Genomic DNA, 15,879 nt, shown 5'->3' with positions numbered 1-15,879 from the left:
CTCTCTCTAAATGCATCGACTTCGTGGCTCGGCTGCACTAAAAGCGCGCCTCCAAATTTCATAAGCAAAGTCAAGCAGTAAGATCTTTTGATTCCGCAAAAGAAAACTGTCCCACCTCCCAACAACCAACACCGCCCCTCCTCCCGTCCCCCACCACCAGTGTTTTCCTTCCTGTCCCCCGAGAGGAAAGGGAAAATAAAATTCGGGAAAGAAAAGTTGCTATGCGACTGAATCCTTTCTCTAGAATATTTTTTGTTATCCTGGTTTCAGCTTTTTGAACTCTCATCAAGAGTTATTATTACTAATCTCTCCATTGTCACATTTATGCAGATTTCTTCATTTTGTCGTTCTGTTTTTTTATTTATTTTACTTTATGAGTGCGAATTATAGACATTCAGAGTTGAGCAAAAGGTATGGTGAGTGCTTACGAAAACATAAACAACAAAAGGTGGGAATGTGCTTTACAGGATATTCCACAGAAAAATCTTTTCTGAAGCCTACACTGTTCAAAGAAGAAGAATACAACGCCACGAAAGAGGTTTAAAATTCAGTGTAAAGCCGATTTCAGAATTGACATCATATGTAACGCATAGTCTCGGTTGCTGTATTTGTCCAACAGCAGAACTCTAAGTTGGAGGAACTGAAGGCAAATCTCTGTGGAATATTTTTGTGATGAATGGAATAGAATATGAAAGTTTAGCTCTTTAGGTCAAAGGCCAAGCGCTGGGACCCATGAGGTCATTCAGCGCTGAAAGGGAAACTGAGAGTCATAAGGAGGAAAACCTGAAGCAGTTGTGGTATGAAACAAATGCAAGGAGAGGCCTGAGGATAGTAAGACGGAAGAAAGAATATGAACGGAGGTACAGTGAAAGGAATGAAAGGGGCCAAGTGGACGCTGTAAAGAACCTTAAATAATGCCTGCAGTGCACCGTGTGAGGTGTACTGACGGCACTAACCTTACACGGGATTCTGTACGTGGTTCCATTTTGTACAGTTTATCAAAATATCTTCAATCAGTGGTTTGAACAATTTCAGATTCTGCTATGAAGAGCCACGTCAACCTAAAACACAAGTTACCTTAGAAGATTGTGTACCTTTGCAGTCAACATGTGATTCAACATTTATGTATAATTTAATTATATGATTTTGAATACATTCGCGAGTTTTAACCTAAATGGTGAATAAATAAAAACTAACAAAGCCCAATGGGATTTGAATGATTCACACCTTACATTGAGTTGAAATCATAATTATGCGATTTAATTATAAACCATTAGTAATGAATTGAAATCTACATCCAAAATATAGCATATTTTGTTTGGATGTCGTAAATCATTATTTGTCGAGCAATTTCTGGGGCGAAACCCGGCCATATCTTCCGGACCCAGGGCATAACCACAAATTAGACAGAGGAGCGTAATGATACACTGCGTCTCTTTCTTCCTTTTATATTTACCGCCATTTGATAGCCATCGTTCACGGAGAAAATCCCGATAATTATCGTTCATATTCCTTTAATTAACGCTCAGCATCAACCCTCTTTCCTCCTCATTGTTGCTGATTTGTTGAACTAATTCCAGGTTGGGAAGAGACTATTTATGAAACCGAATGAAACTTACTTATGAAGATTGCTGGCTCATTGTTAAAGCCCGACAGAAACACACAGACATTTACACAGAAATCTATCCGCATGCATTTAAATAAAACATAATCTCATTTAGATTCTATAATAGGAAAATACACTATTACTTCAAATGAGAGAGAAATTCCGCCTAGACAGCTTGCAGCTGATCCCATTAATAGCTAGCAAAATAAGCTTGATTTGCAAAATTAAATATATAAATCGTTGATCATAACAAACTGCGAGAGCGAGATACCTGAAGTTTCGTTCGTTTTAATTGCAGGATTTTATTTTTACGCTCTATCTTAATCTGTATAATTCCTCTTATTACTTTTTTAAAACTGAAATTCATATGTTTTATGATTCATAAATTCTCCTAAGCACTAAGGGGCATGAGTCGTATTTCATCTTCCTTGTTTTAACGTCACAGCAAAATTCATAGAGAATGCTCTCAAGAACAAATGACTACTACAGCTGACTGGAAATGGAATAAAGAATTTAGGTCAAAGGCCAAGCGCTGGGACCTATGAGGCCATTCAGAGCTGAAACGGAAACTGACAATAAGAAGGTTTGAAATGTGTAACAGGAGGAAAACCTCAAAGCAATTGCACTATGAAACAATTGTTAGGAGATGGCTAAGGAAAGTAAGATGGAAGAAAGAGAATATGAAAGGAGGTACAGTAAAACGAATGATAGGGGCTGCAGCTTGGTGGCCGAAGAGACGCTGCAAAGATCCTTACGTAATGCCTACAGTACACCGCTTGTGAGGTGCAATGATGGCACTACCCCCTTACGGGAGAAAATTGCTAAAATCAGTGTCAGCTTCATTCTTCAACCAAGGAAAGACACATCAGTTTGCTAAGATGAAGAATTCGAATCCAAAAGTCTGGAGAACTTCTTCCTGCCTTGACAGAGCTCCTCCTCTTTACCGGTCCTGATGTCAGGGAAATGTGGCGCACATCGGAAGTGCTGTCGATTGGAAATCCCGCCATAAATTTGAGGGAGGATATTACCTCCTGATATTGAACTCTGCCGAGCTGAGGGAAGGCCGGACCATCAACTGGAAATTTTCGTTTATCAAGTCGCTCTTTTTGCGAGGAAAATTGTGAAAGAAACAAGAGTTCATATTATTATTATTATTATTATTATTATTATTATTATTATTATTATTATTATTATTATTAGTATTGTTGTTGTTGTTGTTGTTGTTGTTGTAATGTGATCTCTTCTGTCTCTAGTTCCCATTATCTTCTGTACCTACTTTCTAATGAACACCATATTCCTTGGAACCTTCAATTTCAGTCAGTAGCTCCTGTGGTGGGGTGGGTTCTATATGCATAGGGCTCATCTTCTGGATAAGAAGTATAGTATAAAGATTATACACACAAAAACACAATATATATTATATATATCTATATATAATATATATATATATATATATATATATATATATACACGATATTGATTTTAAATCAAAAAAAGGTAAAGACCTGACCGTATGTACGAACGAAGTCATATATATATATAATATATATATATATATATATATATATATATATATATAATATATATATATATATATATATAGTATATTTCACACTTTCCCTTCCTGCCGCCCTCGTGTCAGGGGAAAAGGGAGCCGGTTGAGGGGGAGGGAGAAAAGGAGAAAAGGCGGTAGCAGTTCCAACTCGTCTTTACTTTAGTTGGGTGACAGAGAGCGTGATGAAAATCAATTTCAACTTTGTACTCAGTCAACTTCTTCTCATTCATGTACTGCAAATGTCAACTTCTATTTGTCACTTCAACGCTTGCATTGAAGTAACACGTTAAAATAAAATACACAATTGTATGCGAGCCCTATATATACTCAATACTTGAGATTATTCAATTTTACCGTGTAACAAATGCACTCGCCAAGTTAGAGTATAAAATTATCGCCTATGAATTTATATATATATATATATATATATATATATATATATATATATATAATACTATATATATATACATATAGTATATATATATATATATATATATATATATATATATCATTATATATATATAAATTACAAGTATTTTCCTCTTATTTTGGCTCATGTCCGGAATTCTATGAAAAAAATCCCAAGACTTCCCTTCGCTCGAGTGTCAGTATTGACGAATAAAAGTCACGAAGCTTATTGTAAATATGGCTGATAAAGAGAACAAGTCGTCTGTCCAATATGCTTGTTTCTGTGTGTGTGTGTGTAATATCAGAGAGAGAGAGAGAGAGAGAGAGAGAGAGAGGAGAGAGAGAGCGAGTTTCCAACAAACGTAAAAATTCAGTCTATATTTAATGGGGAAAGAATGGATTGAAAATAAAACTTAAGCATTATACCGTTTTCTTGATTCATGAGTATTTATGATAGTTCATTACATGGAACAAGCCCACCACAGAGGCCACTGACTTGAAATTCAAGCTTCCAAAGTATATGGTGCTCATTAGGAAGAAGTAACAGAAGGCAGTTGGAAATACAAACAGCAGAAGAGCTTCGTAATTAAAAACTAAAAAAAAAATGTAAAATAAAATAATTCAATTAATAGATAGACAAAAATGTAAGTAAATAAGTAACTGAGAAGACATGTATTGACTGTAGACAAAATAAACCGTTAATTAGCTTACATGATCCCTAATTGGGAATTTTGTAGAGGCAGTATCGCCCCTTCGGCGCAGCCTTATTACCATTTTCTGAAGAAGGAGAAGTAAGTTTTTAATCATTCAAACAGCGATAATGAGTGATCTTGGAACTGATCTTTGTACAAAGTCTACCGATAGTCTCAGTTACCTAATTAGGTTAGGATGTGATAATAATCATTTGGATGTGTTTCTTCTCCGTTATCCTTGGGGAGGTAGGGACACAATCAGGAGTTATGTCATTATCTCAAAATCTATTTAATAATCAAAGAAGTTATATCATTACCTCAAAATTTATTTAGACGATCAGGAAAGTTTTATCATAACTTCAAAATCTATTTAGACATAATCAGAAGACTTAAACCATTAGGAACCTCAAAATCACCTTTACATTTCACCGAAACTAGAGGATGTTTCAAAATAATAACTTTATTTTTTTATTAGTGAAAGAATAAATAAACTATGCATTTTCCTGATTTGGGTAACCAGCCTACTACCTGATCAGAAACTAGAAAAGTTATATACTTTTCGGAACGGTTCGGTGGAGGATTTAATTTTTGAAAAAAAACAATTGGTTTTGTCTATCGGGAGAAAATAGTATATTTTTCACAGTAGGACCATGAACAACACAGCAGTGTTTGTCTTATATGCTAAACTGAATAAGAAAATAAGAAAATAAAATTCAGCCAATCACTGAATCTTGGGCAGAAAAACGCTGCCTTACTCTCACTTCAGGAAAAAAACCTTTCGACAGGAAAAGAAAGTTACTCCTCAGACCTCCAATATTTGAGTAAATCACTTGACTTTTTTATGTTGAATAACTTCCATGATCAGGATTGTAAAATATAAATCTACATTATATAAAACTTGAATATAAAAGATGAAATCCGTTTACGAAACGAGAGGAGCAAATGTGGTACCTTCAACTTATATGTGCGGTGGAAAAAGTAGCCTAGGAAATATTTTAAACAAAACACGGGAAATGGCGGTATTGTTATTTATTATTATTTTTATTCAGAAGATGAAGAACCCTATTCACATGGAACAAACCCACCAAAGGAACCATTGACTTGAAATTCAAGCTTCCAAATATTACGGTGTTCATCAGAAAGAATTAACAGAAAGTAATGGGAAATGCAGAAAGAAGAGATCTTTTATCAGAGAAGAAACAAAATATAAATGAATTAATTTTAAGAGTAAATAGTTATAAATATAAATAGTCGAATGTTCTGTCGAATCTTCAGACATAGAGCCAAGAGGATATGGTGTCCATTATCAAGAATTACGTAAAGGTAATGGAAAATACAAAAAAGAAGAGATGGGTTATTAAGAAAACTTTATATGATAACAATTTAATAAATATATAGTTAAAAATACAAAAGAGTCAAACGTTTCGCCAAATCTTCAGCCCCAGAACAAAAGAAGGCCGTTGAGAGCCGCTGTCTAATACTCTGTTAGCACTGAGCTCTTATGAAAGTTTAAAATCCATACACAAAGCCTTTCTGTTCCACTGCCACGACTGGCTCAGGTGCGGGTCACGTTCCAACTTGCAAAAAAGTCATTACTCCGCTCTCTTCCGGCCATGGGATTTAATTTAGAGAGAGAGAGAGAGTGAGAGAGAGAGAGAGAGAGAGAGAGAGAGAGAGAGAGAGAGTCAGTCACCATCACCAGAGCCATAACTACAATTTAGATCAACTCAATATGTCGAAATAAATCGTGAGTTAGTTGATTCTTCTTATGAAATTAAGGGGGTCGTTCAGCGGCTTTTTCTCTTGTGAGAATGAAGTTATTTAGTTGAGAGAGAGAGAGAGAGAGAGCGTCCCTCGTTCAACACCTTTTCCTTTTCGTAAAAAAGAAGTTAATCGAGAAGTTATTCCAAGAGATATGAGCAGTGCGAGTTAAAGCCCTGCATACAGTATTCCCCATAGTCAGTCAGGAAGTCCACTTCTTGTTATGGAAGTTCTCTTATGAAACTATTCAGTGGCCTTCTGTTTTACTCCTCCTTTACCAGTCCTCGTGGAGGAGGAGGAGGAGGAGGAGGAGGAGGAGGAGGAGGAGGAGGAGGAGGAGGAGGAGGAGGAATCCTAAGAGCGTAGAATGAACTAATTCAGATGATGTCTGCCCATTTCTATCCTTTGTGACTGTTTTTTCTTTCTTTTCGTCTTGACGAAAGCTATAACAATGGATCGCCCTTTATGAGGAACCTCTTTCATAATTTTTTTTTTTATACAAAACCTCCTTTCAGATAACTCCCACTATCGTCTCATTTCCCCATTTCCCCAGTTTCATTCCCATAGATTGTTACAATACGAAAAACGAGAGTAAAAGTGAAGACGCAGTTTTCAAGGAGAAAGGTTCATGTCTTCTTATCTTTGAAAGAATGAATACCTCTTAATGCAAATGAAGCTCTTTTATGGGTCCTCCGATATTGCTGAGGGAGAAAACCGCTAGTTTTTCGCTTATTTAAATAGATGGACCTCATTTCTGGTTTTTACATACTAATGCAAAGAACTGAATTACATCCATTTCCATTGAGATCCGGTACAAGAAACGCCACGACTTAAATCTGTATTTACATTATACATTTTCCCTTTATTCAGTTGAGACTGAAACGCATTCTCGAGAAAATGCTTACCGAGATACCCACGTTTCAAAATTTGAAATAAAATCGAGTTGTTATTTGTATATTTGAAATAAATATTTCATGAACAGATATTGAATAAAAATATGATGTTTGGTGTTGACTGTTTACGGAAATTATTTTTCGAATTATGGTCATATTTTGAAATAATATCGAGATTTTATTTGTATCTTTGAAATAAATATTTCATAAACCAGTATTCAGTAGACATATTATGTTTGGTGTTGACTGTTTACGGAAATTATTTTTCGAATTATGGTCATATCCGAATAATGTATGGATATATGACGATCAAATAATACGAAATACTACAGTACAGTTTTCCTGTGGTTGGTTTGTTCCAAATGAATAGGGTTCATCTTCTGAATAATAATAATAATAATAATAATAATAATAATAATAATAATAAAAATAATAATAATAATAATAATAATAATAATAATAATAATAATAATAATAATAATGGATAGACTATAAGAAAGCCTTCGACATGATACCACACACCAATGGCTAATAGAATGCCTGAAAATATATGGGGCAGAGGAAAAAACACCATCAGCTTCCTCAAAAAATACAATGCACAACTGGAATACAATACTTACAAGCTCTGGAACAAGGACTAGCAGAGGTAATATCAGGAGAGGGATCTTCCAGGGCGACTCACTGTCCCCACTACTCTTCGTAGTAGCCATGATTCCCATGACAAAAGTACTACAGAAGATGGATGCCGGGTACCAACTCAAGAAAAGAGGTAACAGAATCAACCATCTGATGTTCATGGACGACATCAAGCTGTATGGTAAGAGCATCAAGGAAATAGATACCCTAATCCAGACTGTAAGGATTGTATCTGGGGACATCAGGATGGAGTTTGGAATAGAAAAATGCGCCTTAGTCAACATACAAAAAGGCAACAAAGTAACGAGAACTGAAGGGATAAAGCTACCAGATGAGAGCAACATCACACATAGATGAGACAGGATACAAATACCTGGGAATAATGGAAGGAGGGGATATAAAACACCAAGAGATGAAGGACACGATCAGGAGGAAAGAATATATGCAGGACTCAAGGCGATACTCAAGTCAAAACTCAACGCCGGAAATATGATAAAAGACATAAACACATGGACAGTGCCAGTAATCAGATACAGCGCAGGAATAGTGGAATGGACGAAGGCAGAACTCCGCAGCATAGATCAGAAAACCAGGAAACATATGACAATACACGCACTACACCCAAGAGCAAATACGGACAGACTATACATAACACGAAAGGAAGGAGGGGATGAGAGGAACTAACTAAGTATATGAGGACTGGCGTCAACAAATCGAACAAAACAGAGGCACTGGGGCAATATCTGAAAGCCAGGGAAGACGAAGTGGCTCTAAAGAGTGCATGGGAAGGGAAAAGGACTATAATAAAAGTAGACGAAGGACCCAGGAAATATACAGAGACAGGAGAAAGACAGACAGAACAGAGGACTGGCACAACAAACCAATGCACGGACAATACATGAGACAGACTAAAGAACTAGCCAGCGATGACAATTGGCAATGGCTACAGAGGGGAGAGCTAAAGAAGGAAACTGAAGGAATGATAACAGCGGCACAAGATCAGGCCCTAAGAACCAGATATGTTCAAAGAACGATAGAAGGAAATAACATCTCTCCCATATGTAGGAAGTGCAATACGAAAAATGAAACCATAAACCACATAGCAAGTGAATGCCCGGCACTTGCACAGAACCAGTACAAAAAGAGGCATGATTCAGTGGCAAAAGCCAAAATCCACTGGAGCCTGTGCAAGAAACATCAGCTACCTTGCAGTAATAAGTGGTACGAGCACCAACCTGAGGGAGTGATAGAAAACGATCAGGCAAAGATCCTCTGGGACTATGGTATCAGAACGGATAAGGTGATACGTGCAAACAGACCAGACGTGACGTTGATTGACAAAGTCAAGAAGAAAGTATCACTCATTGATGTCGCAATACCATGGGACACCAGAGTTGAAGAGAAAGAGAGGGAAAAAATGGATAAGTATCAAGATCTGAAAATAGAAATAAGAAGGATATGGGATATGCCAGTGGAAATCGTACCCATAATCATAGGAGCACTAGGCACGATCCCAAGATCCCTGAAAAGGAATCTAGAAAAACTAGAGGCTGAAGTAGCTCCAGGACTCATGCAAGAAGAGTGTGATCTAGAAACGGCACACATAGTAAGAAAAGTGATGGACTCCTAAGGAGGCAGGATGCAACCCGGAACCCCACACTATAAATACCACCCAGTCGAATTGGAGGACTGTGATAGAGCAAAAAAAAAAAAATAAAAAATAAAAAGTAAATAAATAATCATAATAATATATTGAAAGGAGACCCTATCTCTAACAGGTTGTTATTTTTGAACGAAATTTTTTTTGATTGCTGAATTAGCTGCATTCAACGAACTGAATGCAGCTGATGCAGCAATATCTTTCAATAATAATAATAATAATAATAATAATAATAATAATAATAATAATAATAGCAAAAAAGCTAAAGGAAATGATATACACAAAAGAAGAATTTGAAGTGAAGAAAAGGAGACGACTAGAATGTAAAGGCAGACGAAAAATGATGACTGGAGGGAGATACAGAAAAAGCAAAGAAAAAGGACATTAACAATGCACCTTGAGGAACTCCAGAGATGTACATGAAAGCTCGACAAAATTTCACAGAGAGCAGGATTGTGTTCATGCGATGGAAATTTTAATAACATTCTCATGCACGTGTCTGTCAGGGCATTATGCCACCGTCCCCCCTCCCCCCATACAAACAACGATAATTGCAACGATATGGGTATCGCAAATAACCCTGAGTGTGTAGGGGTTCACTGCCCTGCTAAAAGTGGGCGGGGCAGGCGATCGGACGATTTTAATTCCCAATTTACTTTCGATGTCTCCAGATTATGATGAGAAGGGGCGTTGATCTACTAACAGAGCCTTGCTATGATTTGAAAGTGAAGTTTTAGAGTTTTCTTGTGAAATGGCATCTTGTTTATTGCGATCGTCAAAACGATGAGAACCAACTGGACTGCTCTTCATGTAACAGGAAAGTACATTCGGAAATGTGAGGGAATATCTATGGAAGACTACAGAAGGGTAGAGAAGTCAATTTCTATTGGATGTAAGGGTCTTAAATTCTACTGTAGAAGATGTGAGCCCAATTTTTCGGAGTCAGCTACCTTGAATGAGCTTGGCCGAAAAATGGAAACGTTAGAATTAATGGCAAGAGATATGTTTGCTTCATTAGAAAAACAAATAATTGAACTGAAGACGGAAAATCAATTTCTTAGGCTTGGGGGTTACCTCCCCGGTGAGCTACCTGTAAGGGATTTGAAACCAAGTTATTCTGACGTGGTGAAAGAGAGAAATTTGATTTTGATTGCTGATGAAGATGAGAATGAAGCTACCACAATGGAAGAGATGAAAAGTGTATTAACAAAAGTCCTTGGGAATATTCAAATTAGTAATGTAAAGCCTACGAAAAAAGGTTCACTGGTCGTGACTTTCCAGACAAGAAAAAACAAGAGAAAAATGCTAAACGAACTCTGGACAGACAGCCTGATGACCATCAATTATGTTCAAACTGTACTTCAGAAGATGTCGCCTAAAATCACCGTTGCCAATGTTAGTAATCAAGAACAGAGGGATGACGTCTTGCCTGCGATTTTGAAGAAGAATAACATATTTCAAGGTATTAATGTAAGTCCAGATGATATGAAACTAGTTTCAACTAGAGAAGCTAAAGATGGTAAATCGTATAATTATACTTTTAAATGTACACCTATCATTAGACGCAGGATATACGAAAATGGAGATATACTTTTCACCAACTTTGGTCGACATAAGGTATGGGATAGTTATCATGTTATAATATGTAACTACTGTCAAGGATATGGTCATTTTGTGTCCAAATGTAGAGTCAAGGCTTCGAATGGATCTCGGATATGTGGACGTTGTAACGGAACGATCATGAGACAAGGCATTGTCAGTCTGAAAGTTTGAAATGTCATCATTGTGCGCGAATGAACCTCTCCGATAATGAACATGCTGTTTTTGACTGGAATTGTCCATCGAATGTTGCTGAGAGGAAGCGAATTGCCCAACAGACTGATCATGGATTCCAGTGATAGAAGAATAAAATGTGCCTTACTGAATGCGCAGTCAGTACGCAACAAGACAACAGAATTAAGAGAATTAATCTGTGAACAAGGAATAGATGTGTTCGCTATAACAAAAACATGGCTAAGTGCTACTGATAATTTGAAAATTAATGAACTATTGCCGGACACTCATAAACTTTTTCACACACCACGTAATTTTGGTCGGGAGGAGGGGGTTGGCATTGTTTTATCCAAAACATTTACAAACGTTAGAATTAGGGTTGGGTTGGAAGCGTTTGTGAGTTTTGACTATTTAGCCTTGGAGTTTAAAGCCTATAATGTACAGTTTTTATTTTTAGTAGTATATCGTCCTCCGCAGCTAAGCAAGGCTACGTTTTTAGAAGACTTTTCTGTATTCTTGGATTGTTTTGAAAATGAAAAATGTAATGTATATATATGTGGAGATTTTAATATGTGGTTAGAGGATTATAGAGATACAAATGTAAAGAAGTTTATTGATATAATGAACAATATGAATTTTGTTAATAAGGTGAATGTATTTACCTCTAGGTCAGATCATATTTTGGATGCTGTTTTGCTTTACGGGCGATAATTACTTTATGAATTTGATATTGGAGCCAGATTTTTCTATCTCTTTTTACCACAAGCTTATTATGTTTGATATTTCAGTCTTATTACCAAGTAAACTTAGGACTAAAATAACATTTAGGAACAAACGGTTATTAGACTGTACTGTACTAATAGATGTGGGTGTTACTGTTATTGAAGAAAAATATAATGAAACCTGTGGATGTACTTGACTTAAATAGTAGCAGAAATATTTCTGTAGGTGAATGTGTGGTCTGTCTTGTTGCTTTGTATTTTTCTGTATTTTCCAAAGAATATGATAAAATGTGCCCTGTGGTAGAGAAAGATATTGTCATAAAAGACAGCTCCCCATGGTTCAATGCTGCAATTAGGGAAGCTAGGAAAAAACGGAGGTTGGCAGAGTCACGTTGGCACAAATGATTTCATCTTTGGTAAAAATCATTTGTTAAATAAACATAATGTTCAGGTAATCCACCAACAAATATTTTTTGATTTAAATGAATGATTCACGAGGAGCTACTTTAGACATATGATTACCTGCTGTAAAATACATAAAAAAGTAGATTTAACATAAAGAAAGCGATTATAATTGTTTTGATTAATCTAACAAAATTTTTCCTTCAACTATGGATACTACCTAGGAGATAGATAGATAGATAGAATGAAGGACAGATAGATAGATACCAATCGAAAGATAAAGAGATAGATGGATAGATAGATAGTTAGATAGATAAATAATATAGAACAATAGATGGATAGACAGATAGATAGATAGATAGATGGATTAAAGATAGATAGATAGATAGATAGATAGATAGAGAAAGTACTCCCAAGCTGAATGGCCAGTTGGTCATCATAAAACAAGGAACTTGAGAGTAATAAAAACACACCATAACATCAACAAGACCCTCACCTTTAGCTTGTGTGTGTGTGGGCGTGTGTGCTAAGTAGGGAGACCACACACACACAAATATTCATTTATGTAAACACACGTACATACGCATACGTATATTATAATTATATATATATATATATATATATATATATAATATATATATAATATATATACATATATATAACTGAAACTCGAAAATTTGGAAACGTGATGAATCTATAAAATATAGTCAAAATCTACGAAGGGGGGGTATCCATTGTTTCACATCTTCGTGGATTTTGCTATATATATATATATATATAATATATATATTATATATATATATATATATATATATAATATATATATATAGTATGTGTGTGTGTGTGTTCCGGTTTATTAGTATATACAGGCTTTGCTTAATGTAATATACAATCGACCATCATTGAAAATAAATAGAGGAAAATATACCCGTGACAGTCAAAGAAATGGTTCATGTACCCCTTCATACGAATGAAAGGGTCACCATCCCAATTGCAGAGAGAGAGAGAGAGAGAGAGAGAGAGAGAGAGAGAGAGAGAGAGAGAGAGAGAGAGTAAGAGAGAGAGAGAGAACGTCAGTGGTTTCACCATATTTTCCTCCTGCTGACGAAGTTACCCCCTTACCGTATCGCAAACATTACAATCATTGGGATTTCACAAAACTATCTCTATCAGATGAATGATGAATAACAATGACCACTCATCTACCAGACGATAATCTAAGGTTTAGATGTATTTTTAGTAAATATATTTAGAGAAGGGAATGTATATTTGTAAATATATATTGTAAATATATTTATAGAAGTAAATCTATATTTTAGATGTATTTCTGTAAGTGAATGTATTTTAGTAGGTATATTTTTTTGAAGTAAATGGATTTTTACAAGAAATATTTAAATTATTAAATATTCCTTTGATAAATATATTTATTGACGTCGATATATTTTTAGTAAATATATTGATGCATATTTTCATTAAACATGTTTATAGAAGCAAATATATCATAGCATATATATTTATAGGAGTAAATATATTCTAATGAATATATTTATAAGATAAAACATAGTTTTAGTAAACATATTAATGAAATAAATTTTTTTGGAGATATATTTAGAGGATCAAATCCATCTTAGCAAACATATTTATAGGAATAAATATATAGCAATTAAATCATTGAAAGAGCGAGGAGAACAATGTCTGGTTAAATATCTGTGGTTAAATCTATTGCAAGTGCATATATTGAAAGAACAAGAAGACGAATCGTTCGATGCAAGAGTACGCGAGCTAAAGAAAGAGAAAATAAAATGAAATAGAAGAAAATAGCGGAATGTCTCACTCGTAAGTCAACCGCACTTTGGCGAAATCGGCCGCGCATGAGGAATCATAGAGAGAGAGAGAGAGAGAGAGAGAGAGAGAGAGAGAGAGAGAGAGAGAGAGAGAGAGCTAAATGTCGTAAGATATAAAATTGCATAGGATGCCTGCCGTATACCTCCTTATTTTGCCCAACCAGCAACCACTGAGAGAGAGAGAGAGAGAGAGAGAGAGAGAGAGAGAGAGAGAGAGAGAGATAGAATTGGATGGGATGCCTGCCATATACCTCCTTAATTTGCCTAACCAGCAACCACAGAGAGAGAGAGAGAGAGAGAGAGAGAGAGAGAGAATCAAGTAAAATACAGAGGCTACTGCACCTAGAAACATTGTTTGCAAACGAAGTTTCCTGTCCAAACCTCAGTTGTCGTCAGGATACTTGTCGGTGCTGTAGCCTCTGTATTTTACTTGACTTTTCTTTATCGGTGTCCGATAAATACCCTTTATGGGTAGGAATAGGGATTCAATGATGCATGCATTTTTTTTTTCAAAATCTAAACAATACATTTGATTGGGAGGTAATTTATTCACATCGGCCTATTCGCTCTCTCTTCCCCCTAACCCCCGACCCCCAAACATCCCAAGATGCACCGACCTCCCTTTCCCATCCTCTCTCTAACCAGCGATAGATAGATATAGCGGTTATTTTAAAAATTTCCCTTCACCAACGAAGCCTAAATATGTTCTCAAAAGATTTTCTGCTCAGAATAACTGTTTCTTTCATTGCCCACAATATCTGCGTAAACTCGTGTTGCACCCTGTATATACACATACATACATACATACATGCATACATTCACACACATATATACATATATAAATCATATATATAAACATATATATAAAATATGCTTGTGTATATTATACATTTGCGTGTATACATATGTATATATCAATAAGGGCCGGGGACAGTCTCTCAGAGTGGCTGGAGCAACCTTGCTTTTCTCACGGGCAGCTTCATGTGGCGTACTCAAGAGTGGGCTCTCCGGAACGCCTGTTCATTTTGTCACCGGAGGAAGAAAACAGAGAACATAGTCTACCGAAAGGCTCTCTGGTGAATTGGAATCTCTCTTCCAACACCAAAAATTTTTCTCTCCATATATGTTTATGATGCTTCATTTTGATATTCATTTTCAAGGATGTTGTTTGTTTTGCCAGATTTGCATTCCTTACAATTCAGGTCGTGATACTGTATTCAATTGTGGCTTGATTTATCTATCTTCTTTTCATAAACTATGCTCTGGGTTACACGGACCAATCCAACTACGGGCGGGTAGCCAGCTAGCATATATATATATATTGTTACGTTTTAAGCCCTGGCCTGAAGGGGCTCAAATAAGTAAACGAAAATAGTTGAGGGAAAATGCAGAATAACTTACTGGAACTTACCTGAAAAGGATTTATAGTGTTAATTTACTCTAGAGGAGGTCGCCAGAAAACTCAGCTAATTACTTTACATACATTTATTTACAGGAGGCTGCTTAATAGCCTGGGATGATGGAATCTCACATACAAACAGAATTGAATATATATATATATATATATATATATATATATATATATATATATATATATATATATATATATATGTATATATATATATATAGTATATGTATATATATATATATATATATATATATATATATATATATATGTTTTAAACACACACACACACATATCTATATATATATATATATATATATATATATATATATATATATATATATACATATGTGTGTGTGTGTGTGCGTTGTGGTATGCATATAATATATATATATATATATAATATATATATTATATATATATATATATATATAGATTTATATATATATATATATATATATATATATATATATATATATAGACTATATATATACTAAAATATATATATACATACTATATACA

General features: G+C 35.3%; 1 protein-coding gene across 1 annotated transcript in view; it reads left to right on the top strand.

The window, feature by feature from the left end:
* LOC135198184 (protein FAM50A-like) overlaps positions 1-6,380 on the top strand; it is a 20,990-nt gene extending 14,610 nt beyond the window's left edge. The window contains exon 4 of the mRNA XM_064225736.1: positions 6,274-6,380. Coding sequence (XP_064081806.1) covers positions 6,274-6,380 — 107 coding nt within the window. The remainder of the gene's footprint in view (positions 1-6,273) is intronic.
* Positions 6,381-15,879: the final 9,499 nt, after the last annotated feature.

The sequence above is a fragment of the Macrobrachium nipponense genome, chromosome 23, assembly GCF_015104395.2.
Source record: "Macrobrachium nipponense isolate FS-2020 chromosome 23, ASM1510439v2, whole genome shotgun sequence".
Lineage (NCBI taxonomy): Eukaryota > Metazoa > Arthropoda > Malacostraca > Decapoda > Palaemonidae > Macrobrachium > Macrobrachium nipponense.
The sequence above is the reverse complement of the archived record's forward strand: the minus strand, read 5'-3'. Positions and strand labels throughout refer to the sequence as shown.